The sequence below is a fragment of the Oncorhynchus keta genome, chromosome 17, assembly GCF_023373465.1.
Source record: "Oncorhynchus keta strain PuntledgeMale-10-30-2019 chromosome 17, Oket_V2, whole genome shotgun sequence".
Taxonomy (NCBI): Eukaryota; Metazoa; Chordata; class Actinopteri; order Salmoniformes; family Salmonidae; genus Oncorhynchus; species Oncorhynchus keta.
In genome coordinates this window covers 37,702,364-37,715,065 of record NC_068437.1, presented here as the reverse complement: position 1 = coordinate 37,715,065, position 12,702 = coordinate 37,702,364, and the positions used below count along the sequence as shown (strand labels likewise).

Below are 12,702 nucleotides of genomic sequence, written 5' to 3'. Positions count from 1 at the left end.
TTACATACCACACACCTGCCTCAAGCATTCATATACACACACATAACACACATAACCCAAGCATTCCCTTTTAGCTATTGCTCCTGTTTATCAGTAAAAGTCACCACACTTCTGAGCATCTGCCCAGCAAACCAAAATAGGTTAGGTGAATGTTCCCACAATGTAAAAAAAAAAAGTACTTTCCAAATGCGCTGTTTGTGTATAGTATTCAGACGCCTTGGCTTTTTCCACATTTTTGGTTCTTTATAAACTTATTCTAAAATGGATGAAATTGTCTTTTTCCACCAGTGTGTACAGTTGAAGTCAGAAGTTTACATACATACACCTTAGCCAAATGCATTTAAACTCAGTTTTCACAATCCCTGACATTTAATCCTAATACAAATTCCCTGTCTTAGGTCAGTTAGGATCACCACTTTATTTTAAGAATTTGAAATGTCAGAATAATAGTAGAGAGAATGATTTATTTCAACTTTTATTTCTTTCATCACATTCCCAGTGGGTCAGAAGTTTGCATACAGTCAATTAGTATTTGGTAGCATTGCCTTTAAATTATTTAACTTGGGTCAAATGTTTCAGGTAGCCTTCCACAAGGTTCCCACAATAAATTTAATTTTGGCCCATTTCTCCTGGCAGAGATGGTGTAACTGAGTCAGGTTTGTAGGCCTCCTTGCTCACACACGCTTTTTCAGTTATGCCCACAAATTGTCTCTAGGATTGAGGTCAGGGCTTTGTGATGGCCACTCCAATACATTGACTTTGTTGTCCTTTAGCCATTTTGCTACAACTTTGGAAGTATGCTTGGGGTCATTGTCCATTTGCGACCAAGCTTTAACTTCCTGAATGATGTCTTGAGATGTTGCTTCAATATATCCAAATAATTTTCAATCCTCATGATGCCATCTATTTTGTGAAGTGCACCAGTCCCTCCTGCAGCAAAGCACCCCAATAACATGATGCTGCCACCCCCGTGCTTCACAGTTGGGATGGTGTTCTTCGGCTTGCAAGCCTCCCCCTTTTTCCTCCAAACATAATGATGGTCATTATGGCCAAACAGTTCTGTTTTTGTTTTATCAGACCAGAGGACGTTTCTCCAAAAAGTACGATCTTTGTCCCCATGTGCAGTTGCAAACTGTAGTCTGGCTTTTTTATGGCAGTTTTGGAGCAGTGGCTTCTTCCTTGCTGAGCGGCCTTTCAGGTTATGTCGATATAGGACTCGTTTTACTGTGGATATAGATACTTTTGAACCTGTTTCCTTCAGCATCTTCACAAGGTCCTTTGCTGCTGTTCTGGGATTGATTTGCACTTTTCGCACCAAGGTACATTCATCTCTAGGAGACAGATCGCGTCTCCTTCCTGGGAGGTATGACGGTTGCGTGGTTCCATGGTGTTTATCCTTGCGTACTATTGTTTGTACAGATGAATGTGGTACCTTCAGGCATTTGGAAATTGCTCCCAAGGATGAACCAGACTTGTGGTGGTCTACAATTTATTTTCTGAGGTCTTGTCTGATTTCTTTAGATTTTTCCATGAATTCAAGCAAAGAGGCACTGAGTTTGAAGGTAGGCCTTGAAATACATCAACAGGTACACCTCCAATTGACTCAAATTATGTCAATTAGCCAATCAGAAGCGTCTAAAGCCATGAGATCAATTTCTGGAATTTCCCAAGCTGTTTAAAGGCACAGTCAACTTAGTGTATGTAAACTTCTGACCCACTGGAATTGTGACACAGTGAATTATAAGTGAAATAATCTGTCTGTAAACAATTGTTGGAATAAGGACTTGTGTCATGCACAAAGTAGATGTCCTAACCGACATGCCAAAACTATAGTTGTTAACAAGAAATGTGTGGAGTGGTATAAAAACGAGTTTTAATCACTCCAACCTAAGTGTATGTAAACTTCCAACTTCAACTGTATGTATGTATGTATGTACAGTACCATTCAAAGATTTGGACACATCTACCTCGTTCAAGGGTTTTTCTTTATTTTTACTATTTTGTACATTGTAGAATAGTAGTGAATACATTAAAACTATGAAATAGCACATGGAATCATGTGGTAACCAAAAAAGTAAATATATTTTATATTTGAGATTATTCAAAGTAGCCACACTTTGCCTTGATGTCAGCTTTGCACACACTTAGCATTCTCTCAACCACTGGTACTGTACCTACATAGATAAACAAATACAGTGCATTCGGAAAGTATTCAGACCCATTAACTTTTTCTACATTTTGTTATGTTACAGCCTTATTCTAAAATGGATGAAAAATAAAATGTCCTCATCAAGCTACGCACATTACACTATAATGACAAAGCAAAAACAGGTTTTTGAAATGTTAGAAAATGTAGAAAAAAGCAAAAATATTACATTTACGTAAGTATTCTGTACTTTGTTGAAGCATATTCGGAAGCGATTACAGCCTTGAGTCTTCTTGGGGCGGCAGGTAGCTTAGTTGTTAGAGCGCTGGGCAAGTAACCGAAAGGTTGCTGGATCGAATACCCGAGCTGACAAGGTAAAAATCTGTCCTTCTGCCCCTGAACAGAGCAGTTAACCCACTGTTCCCCGGTAGGCCATCATTGTAAATAAGAATTTGTTCTTAACTGACCTGCCTCGTTAAATGAAGGTAAAATACAATAAAAATATTGGGTAAGATATTATTGCGTAAGAGGCTGTATTTGTGGAGTTTCTCCCATACTTCTCTGTAGATCCTCTCAAGCTCTGTCAAGTTGGATGGGGAGCATCGCTGCACACCTATTTTCAAGACTCTCCAGAGATGTTCAATTGGCTTCAAGTCCTGGCTCTGGCTGGGCCTCTCGAGGACATTCAGAGACTTGTCCCGAAGTCACTCCTGCGCTGTTTTGGCTGTGTGCTTAGCGTCGTTGTCCTGTGGGGAGGTGAATCTTCACCCCAATCTGAGGTCCTGAGCGCTCTGGAGCAGGTTTTCATCAACGATCCTTTAAGGTGCCTTTTTAGCAAACACCAAGCGGCCTGTCATGTGCCTTTTATTGAGGATTGGCTTCCGTCTGGCCACTGTACCATAAAGGCCTTACTAGTGGAGTACTGCACAGATGGTTGTCCTTCTGGAAGTTTCTCACATCTCTAGAGAGGAGCTCTGGAGCTCTGCCAGAGTGACCATTGGGTTCTTGGTCACCTCCGTGACCAAGTCCCTTTTCCCCCATTTGCTCTGATTGGCTGTGCGGGCCAGCTCTTGGAAGAGTCTTGGTGGTTCCAAACTTCTTCCATTTAAGAGTGGAGGCCACTGTGTTATTGGGGACCTTCAATGCTGCAGAAATGGTTTCGTACCCTTCCCCAGATCTGTGCCTCGACACAATACTGTCTCGGAGCTCTACGAACAATTCCTTTAACCTCATGGCTTGGTTTTTGCTCTGACATGCGCTGTCAACTGTGGGACCTTATATAGACAGGTGCCTTTCCAAGTTATGTCCAGTCAATTGAATTTCCCCACAGGTCGACTCCAATCAAGTTGTAGAAACATCTCAAGGATGATCAATGGAAACAGGATGCACCTGAGGTCCAATTTCTCATTGCAAAGGGTCTGAATACTTTTGTAAATAAGGTATTCTTCTTCTTTTTGTAACACATTTGCAAACATGTCTAAACCTGTTTTCGCTTTGTCATTTTGGGGTATTGTGTGTAGATTGAGGAGGAAATACATTTTATTCATTCCATTTTAGAGTAAGGCTGTAACAAAATGTGGAAAAAGCGAAGGGGTCTGAATTATTTCTGATTGCACTTTTACATATTTGTGTGTTTTCAAGATATCATCCTAATGTTAGATAGGGTTTTATGTATAACTTAATGGGGCTCTTAGCTTATGTTCTGGGAATGTTCCCAGTTTGCTGTGTGCTGTCTGAAATAGTCAGCTGAGAATCACCCCCATCTCACCTGATGGAAGAAAGAGTCCGCCGACAAGTGTATAATGTTTATCACCACAGAAAGAGGAATAGGCAGGCAGACATTCATCACTGGATAGAGAGGAAAAGTAGTACATTGTCAACAACAGACTTGGTATTGAGCAGATGGTTTAGGGGATGATGTCTCTGCTTGGTGATTGACATCAGAATGCCTCACTGAATGGCAATGATCTCTCACTGCTCTGTTTCATTGTAAGGACTCTCTCTCTACACCTCTACGGGAGGGCAGTTTAACGCTCAGCCCAGTCAAAGCTACGGGAGGGCAGCTTAACGCTCAGCCCAGTCAGAGCTCTTTTCTGTTGTGTAACAAGCTCCTGCCCATCATCGAAAAACATCTGAAACCCTACCTCTTCAAATAGTATCTTAAATAATCCCACAGCACCCCCCCCCCTCTCGCACCTCCTCCTCAGCATCTGCTAAATGACTCAAATGTGAATGTTTATAAGTTACAAACAAATTAGGTGTTGAAATTAGAGGTCAACCGATTGTGATTTTTCAACGCCGATACCTATTATTGGAGAACCAAAAAAGCCGATACTGATTAAAAATATATATATATATAATAGTAATAAATACATTTAAAAAATATATATATAATAGTAATAAATACATTTAAAAAAATGTGTTTGTTATAATGACAATTACAACAATACTGAATTAACACTTATTTTAACTTAATATAATATATCAATAAAATCAATTTAGCCTCAAGTAGATAATGAAACATGTTAAATTTGGTTTAAATAATGCAAAAAGAAAGTGTTGGAGTAGAAAGTAAAAGTGCAATATGTGCTACATAAGAAAGCTAACGTTTCAGTTCCTTGCTCAGAACATGAGAACATATGAAAGCTGGTGGTTCCTTTTAACATGAGTCTTCAATATTCCCAGGTAAGAAGTTTTAGGTTATAGTTATTATAGGACTATTTCCCTCTATACCATTTGTATTTCATTAACCTTTGACTATTGGATGGTCCTATAGGCACTTTAGTATTGCCAGTGTAACAGTATAGCCTCCATCCCTCTCCTCGCTCCTCCCTGGGCTCGAACCAGCAATAAAATGACAACAGCCACCATATCGAAGCAGCGTTACCCATGCAGAGCAAGGGAAACAACCACCTCAAGGCTCAGAGAACGAGTGAAGTTTGAAATGCTATTAGCGCGCGCTAACTAGCCAGCCATTTCACTTCGGTCAAGGTTTGAAGTCCTTAACAGCGCAATGCTTGACGCACAATGAAGAGCTGCTGGCAAAATGCACGAAAGTGCTGTTTGAGTTAATGTTTAAGCGCCTGCTTCTGCCTACCACCGCTCAGTCAGATACTTAGATGCTTGTATGCTCAGTCAGATTATATGCAACACAGGACACGCTAGATAATATCTAGTAATATCATCAACCATGTGTAGTTAACTAGTGATTATGATTGATTGTTTTTTATAAGATAAGTTTAATGCTAGCTAGCAACTTACCTTGGCTTACTGCATTTGCGTAACAGGCAATCTCCTTGTGGAGTGCAACGAGAGAGAGGCAGGTCGTTATTGCGTTGGACTAGTTAACTGTAAGGTTGCAATCCCCCGAGCTGACAAGGTGAAAATCTGTCTTTCTGCCCCTGAACGAGGCAGTTAACCCTAGGCTGTCATTGAAAATAAGAATGTGTTCTTAACTGACTTGCCTCGTTAAATAAAGATTAAATAAAGGTGTAAAAATTAAATTAAATTAAAATTAAAATGCCAAATCGGCGCCCAAAAATACAGATTTCTGATTGTTATGAAAACTTGAAATCGGCCCTAATTAATCGGCCGACCTCTAGTTGAAATGGATTGGGTTACAAACCCATTCCACATTTTACTATCGATGACAGATCTGTAATAGTGGAAGTACCTAGTGTTGACTGATTGGCTGTACTTTGTGTGTTCCAGCTAGCCAGACACAGCAAGTTCCTGCAGCAGAGCTTGAGGCCGCTAGCAGCGGGGCTGCTGCTGAACGTTGACACGGAGGGAGGCGACGCCCTTGGTTACTATGCCAACCACACCGCTCAGATAGAGGTAGACCTCACCCAGACAGTCTTCATCTAATCACATCATCCTATTATCTCAACCCAGTGGCAAAAACTGGTTAAAATTACGTCATGATTTTTATTTCAACCCGTTTTTGGTTGTAATGACACCAAATCATCAAATTTTGCTCGCTATTTTATTTTGCTGGGGGGTTTGTGGTATATGGCCACGGGCTGTATCCAGGCAAACTGCATTGCACCGTGAATAAGAGCAGTCCTTAGCCGTGGTATATTTGGCCATATTCCATACCTCCTCTGGCCTTATTGTTTAAATATACAGTACCAGTCAAAAGTTTGGACACAGCTACTCTCAAGGGTTTTTCTTTATTTTTACTATTTTCTTCAATGTAGAATATTAGTGAAGACATCGAAAATGTGAAATAACACATAGAATCACGTAGTTTCTTCACTAGGCTATTCTGGGGCGGCAGGGTAGCCTAGTGGTTAGAGCGTTGGACTAGTAACCGAAAGGTTGCAAGTTCGAATCCCCGAGCTGAAAGGGTACAAATCTGTCGTTCTGCCCCTGAACAGGCAGTTAACCCACATCATTGAAAATAAGAATGTGTTCTTAACTGACTTGCCTAGTTAAATGAAGGTAAAATTAAATTTGATGTCTTGATAACAGCTTTGCATACTCTTGGCATTCTCTATACCAGCTTCATAGTCACCTGGAATGCATTTCTATTAGATATACCCCTGAATAATATATAATAATAATAATATATGCCATTTAGCAGACGCTTTTATCCAAAGCGACTTACAGTCATGTGTGCATACATTCTACGTATGGGTGGTCCCGGGGATCGAACCCACTACCCTGGCGTTACAAGCACCATGCTCTACCAACTGAGCTACAAGACCACCCTGAAAGTACAGCTACTTTTGTTCTTGGTCTTTGGGGTATCATATCATGTTCTTTCGTCAGATTGTGCGTCACGACCGCACCATGGAGCAGATAGTGTTTCCAGTGCCCAACATCTGTGAGTACCTCACAGAGGAGTCCAAGATGCGCGTGTTCACTACAACCGAGAGGGATGACCAGGGCAGCAAGGTCAACGACTTCTTCACGCAGTTTGACGACCTCTATAATGAGATGCGCTGGCAGAAGAAGATACGCAGTAAGATAAAAGGTTTTACACTGATGAACAATTCTGGTGGTGAAATAATGGCTACATTGTGATACAGGGACATTAACCAGTTGTCCCGTGTCACTATAGATAACCTGGCTCTGTTCTGGTTCTCTCGGCACATCTCTCTCTGGGGAAGCATCTCTTTCTACCTAGCCGTTCTAGTCAACGTGGCCGTGGCTCTCTTCTACCCCTTTGGAGATGACGGAGATGAAGGTGAGATGTCCTACAGCAAGTTCTTATTCATTAGAGACAGTTTGAGACAGTTATATAATGTCCTCATCTGCTTGCATGTGCCTCGCCTTTCAAGGTATTTTTGTACTTCCCTTATGCACTATGCTTTTCTGCACGCTTACTATATCACTGGTCAATATAATCTACCATTCGACTGTCTATCCTGCCCTTTATCCATAGTGACAATAGTGGTAGTTTGATTGTGTTTCTAGACCTGTAATTGGTTAATCATACCAAACATAAAATAATTCAATTGTGACCGACCGGCTCGATTCATTCGGTCTTTATGTAGCAAAATTGGAAATTGTGTTTTTTACATTGGATAAACAAGACTCGGAGCTATAAAATTGTATATCATACACTACAGTTGAGGAACAATGGGAAAGTAATTCTGCTTTGAGACTTAATAAACTTGTAACCTCACTTTTGAAAAAATAGCCCTTGAATGTTTCGGTACTACTACTGGAGAGCCCTTCTTTGTCTGCAACCATTCAGCATCGTTCACACCCTTTTAAGCTTTAGCCCCACCCATCTCTTTAAGGATTCACATGTGAGGCTATGTACTAAACAACCAAAGTTTTTCAAGACTAAAGGCTGGTTTATACTACGGATGTTTGTAAATTTAATCTGGAGTGTCTGAGTGTGCTCTGGGTGTTCGAAAGCTCAGAGCGTTGCCAGATTGGCCATTCGAAAAATTCAGAGCGTTTTGTTCTCGGAGCGTTCAGAGCGCACACTGAACGCTCTGGCTGAAAAGTAGGATTGATCCGAGCATTCTGACCGAACAGCAGCAGTCAAGCACCCAAGCTAACTGGCTAATGTTGGCTAGCTTGCTAGCTACTTCCAGACACAAATGAGAGAACAGCTCACTCTGACCATTTTACTCGCTCTAACACAGTTGGTTAGGCTGTTTTTATGTTATCCAGAATGTTGGTGACTGCAACTGTGCTGCTGGCAATAATGTAATTATACTTTTTTTGCCAAATTTATCTGACACCAACCATATTCAACGTGTGTTGAGCGTTCGTAAATTTGTCAGTTATTCTGAGCGAATTTACCAGCTATGTCTATCGAAAGTTGTTGAAGTGACAACATAAACATTCTATTGAAATAGTTACTTGCATGGTGCAGTCTTTTGTTTAGACATGTATCTAGCTAGCTAAACAATGACCCATAATCCCAACTCATAACGTTACTAACTTGCATGAATCTGAAGGTAGCTAACCAAACAGGTTCAATGTTAGCTAGCTAACATTAGGCTTAAACTAGAAATCCAAATGGCTCTGATGAATATGAATAATATTACTACACAGATCATACACACAATGTTAGCTAGCTAGCCAGCCTATTAACTTTAGCTAGTTAGTTAACAGTACACTTTAACTTGAAATGAAAATTACTTTCTGACAAAATTAGTCATGTGAAATATCTAAAAATGTAGACTCTCTTACCCGTATACATGAATGGACGCTTCTCCTTCTCTGTCACGAATGTCATGGTTGCCCATAGTTTGAAAATGTGATCCGGATCTGCATATTTGCAGTCAAACACCAGAATTCTCTCCATCTCCTTAGCTATCATACTCGAATTCCACAATTTCAAAACTCAGTCCTTCAGAAAGAGGAGAGCAACACTTTATGCAGTTCTACTACGTGAGTTCTTTAAAAATAAAAGCTGTTTTAGAAAGTATTACATTTATTACAACACATATTAGCTCATATTATAAACCGAAGCGTGCTACATGGCAGACCAATCCAAACTCCTCTATCGGCATGTCCAGCCCACTCATTATCTTAGCCAGTCATGGCTTGCAGGAAGATTTCGGTATTTTTTTCCATGGCTAAACCAACTAGGCTCGTAATTTAACAATTTTACAGATGGCATACAAGTTTGTTATTAAGGCACATTAAAGTTCACAAGGCAATTCTGCCACAAAAAAACACATTTTAATAAAATAAAAAAAGGTTTTGTTCAAATGACTGTCCTGTGAAGTAGTGAAGCACGACTTACGCATAGTTTCCTGAAACAAGTCACAATTTTCTATATAAATCTACAAGATAGAGGAATAACTGATAGGCAGTGGAGGCCAGGTGCTTCATTGTATGAAAGAACAGACACGCAGCTCAAAAAGCTCCCCTATTGATCTTGTTTTAGGGACAATAAAAGGATCCTACCTAGACTAGCCTACACAATCCAAACCACAATCCAATGAATAATTGCATAATTTTTTTCTCGTGATAATATATAATATAATAATAATATAATATAATATAATATATAATAATATATGCCATTTAGCAGATGCTTTTATCCAAAGCGACTTACAGTCATGTGTGCATACATTCTACGTATGGGTGGCCCCGGGAATCGAACCCACTACCCTGGCGTTACAAGCGCCATGCTCTACCAACTGAGCTACAGAAGGACCACGTGATCACAATTCTACTCTAGGTTGTAAACTGCAGTGAAAATGTCATTTGAATAATGGCGCAAAAGCACTGTTATTTGAATGTTTGATTCCATTCATTCCATTTGGAATAGTAGTGGGTTTACTCTCAACAGTTTACAGAAAGGCACAGTAGCAGGCCAGTCTGGCTGAATTTTGACTTCTGATACTGGAGCGCTGTCTGTTGCCGATCATCATTATCCCAAGTCATCCTGGCCACAGGCCTATGCTCCCAGCAGGCCCAGTTATTCAGGAAAGCTTAACACGAGCAGCCATTCCTCAACCTAGACCTTAACGCTTCAATATAGCCTAAATATTTGTCATTTAACTTTTTAAATGTATTACATTTTGTGTGTGGCATTAACACAACTAGTCACAATATTTTAATCTGATTAGCCTACAGGAGACTTTAAGTAGTATATCTGTGCATGTTCATCCACTCCACTCTACTATAATTCCAACATCCAAACTGTGCAACTGCCATTCGATTAATGGAAAGAGAAACACCAAAAATAGTAATGACATTTGGAGATTGTCAAACCAAACAATCGATGCTGAGTAGGGAGGGATGCATTTTGATTTTTTTAAAGATTTCGATTCGCTACTTGATTGTGTTGAAAACGCAAACCATTATGATAAGCGCTCGAAGTCTGTAATCGGTATGCAGTTGTGTTGATTATTGGTTGTGGGTGGTGCATTGCCACAGAAACCTGTTGGTGGAAAATTTGTTGCATATATAATTATAAACTGGGTGGTTCGAACCCTGAATGCTTATTTGGCTAACAGCCGTGGTATATCAGACCACGGGTATGACAAAATATTTATTTTGGTTGGTAACCATTTTATAATAACAATAAGGCACCTCTGCGGTTTGTGGTATATGGTGAATATACCACGGCTAAGTGCTCCTCGTGCCTTTTTGCTTAATATTGCATCAAATTGTGAAAATCAGATTTCCCCCCAGCTGATCATTGTCTGCAGCTGGCTCTGATTGTAGTGTAATGAAACAGGCAGGGAGAGTGAGCTCGTCCATGGTGGTCAGCAAATCCTCAAACTTCTGGTCTGTTAGCCCTGCATTGCAAAGACTAAAGCCTGGATTGTGGCTGGAAACGTGACTTCTCATTTCATGATAGTAATAGAGAAATCTAAAGGTAGATCATGATCAAAAAGTTAAGCACAGAAGGAAAGTCCCAATCTTGTATGGTGAATTCTGAATGATCATGTGCATGATAATCACAGTAAATGTTGGTTCATGTGCTAAGGCAACAGTGTTTATGAGATGCACGAGGTCAGTGGTTTGGATATCACCAGTCTTCCCTTTGGGCCATTGTTTGACATTCCCCACTGTTGCCTGTTGTGACTGGCTCTCGAGAGGCAGAGAACCTAGAGTGTTGTGCCAAGTGCTAGACTGGTCCCAGATCTGTTTGTGCAGTCTTGCCAGTTGGCAGTTGCCACTTAGCTATAGGCTTGTCCCCAACTGGCAATACAGCACAAACAGATCTGGGACCAGGCTATAATGAAGCACTCTGCTCTGTTGCTAAATACATGAACCCAAAGGCTTCAAATACCAAATCTCTGAACAGTGTGAATGTCTTCATCTGTATTTGTTGTTTGTTTGTTTACTCCGTCCCCAGGCATCCTGCCCCCCTTTGTGTCCATCCTGCTTTGGGTGGCGTTGGTGGTGTGCACAGCCATGCTCTTCATCCTGCCCAAACCAGGGAGTGTCCGGCCCTTCCTGGTCTCTGTCATACTGCGCTCTATTTACACACTGGGCCTGGGCCCGACCCTGCTGCTACTGGGGGCCGCCAATGTAAGTACAGCAAAGTCAAATACAGACAAAATAGTTTTAAGTAACTGTACAGTGTAATACTAACTCCTGTTTTGTAATTTCAGCATCATCTTCTATTGAAGCCCTCTTTCAGTCCTCTTTCCTCTCCTCTCTCCAGCTCCTAAATAAGATAGTGTTCCTGGTGAGCTTCGTGGGCAACCAGGGGACATTCACGCGGGGCTACAAGGCAGTGGTCATGGACATGCCCTTCCTCTACCACGTGGGCTACATCATCGTCTGTATGCTGGGCCTCTTTGTCCATGAGTTCTTCTACAGCTTCCTGGTTAGTGAAAACAATCTCTGCAACACTTCACCATTTAACTTTAGAAAATACAATAACTTTATATTATTATTGCTTATTTATCATTTTAAATATCCATTCAATTCAATGAACTGGATTAATTTAACTTGAAAGTACTTGGTTATCATTTGTAAAACATAAAATGGACGTTTAACAGTGATGTTGATTAAGTCTGGACCTTTCTTTGTGCCATGTGATTCCGGCAGGTGGTTATAGTGTGGTTCCATCATTTAGCTCCATGGTCTCCTTGTTCCCCCACTTGAACCAGGTTTTTCAGACACAGCTGCATTTGCAGAAAGCCACATCATCTCCTTCTTTTGCTGTTGCTGTTCGGAAGCTATGTGATGTCGGGTGCCTTTACAGCTCTCCTAAAGCTGTTTGTGTCCATGTGTGTCCCTGTGTCTGCATTTGTCTGACTGTGTGTCTGTCCCCCTCAGCTTTTTGATCTGCTGAACCGTGAGGAGACCCTGCTGAACGTGATTAAGAGTGTGACCCGTAATGGGCGCTCCATCGTCCTCACGGCTGTGCTGGCCCTCATTCTGGTATACCTCTTCTCCATCGTGGGCTTCCTCTTCCTCAAGGACGACTTCCTCATGGACGTGCAACGTCTGCCAGGTCAGTACCCATAGACGTCCCCTTGTCTTCAGCCCAGAACCCTGTACTCTATCCTAGGTGTCTGCACTATAAACCACAGTCACCCCCTACTCACTACCTTTGCCCCTATACCCTACCCTAGGTCTCTGCACTTTTACCCCAGTTCAATTAGTACTAGTAC

The 12,702-nt window shown here is 41.1% G+C and overlaps 1 protein-coding gene across 3 annotated transcripts in view; it reads left to right on the top strand.

Annotated features, from left to right (window-relative positions):
* Positions 1–12,702, top strand: part of LOC118395799 (inositol 1,4,5-trisphosphate receptor type 2-like) — a 159,503-nt gene that overhangs the window by 104,627 nt on the left and 42,174 nt on the right. For 2 of the 3 annotated variants that reach the window (XM_035789733.2, XM_035789735.2), the window contains exons 46-51: positions 5,858–5,983; positions 6,920–7,124; positions 7,212–7,337; positions 11,433–11,608; positions 11,745–11,909; positions 12,365–12,542. In XM_035789733.2, coding sequence (XP_035645626.1) covers positions 5,858–5,983; positions 6,920–7,124; positions 7,212–7,337; positions 11,433–11,608; positions 11,745–11,909; positions 12,365–12,542 — 976 coding nt within the window. The remainder of the gene's footprint in view (positions 1–5,857; positions 5,984–6,919; positions 7,125–7,211; positions 7,338–11,432; positions 11,609–11,744; positions 11,910–12,364; positions 12,543–12,702) is intronic. The other variant, XM_035789734.2, reaches the window with a different exon arrangement.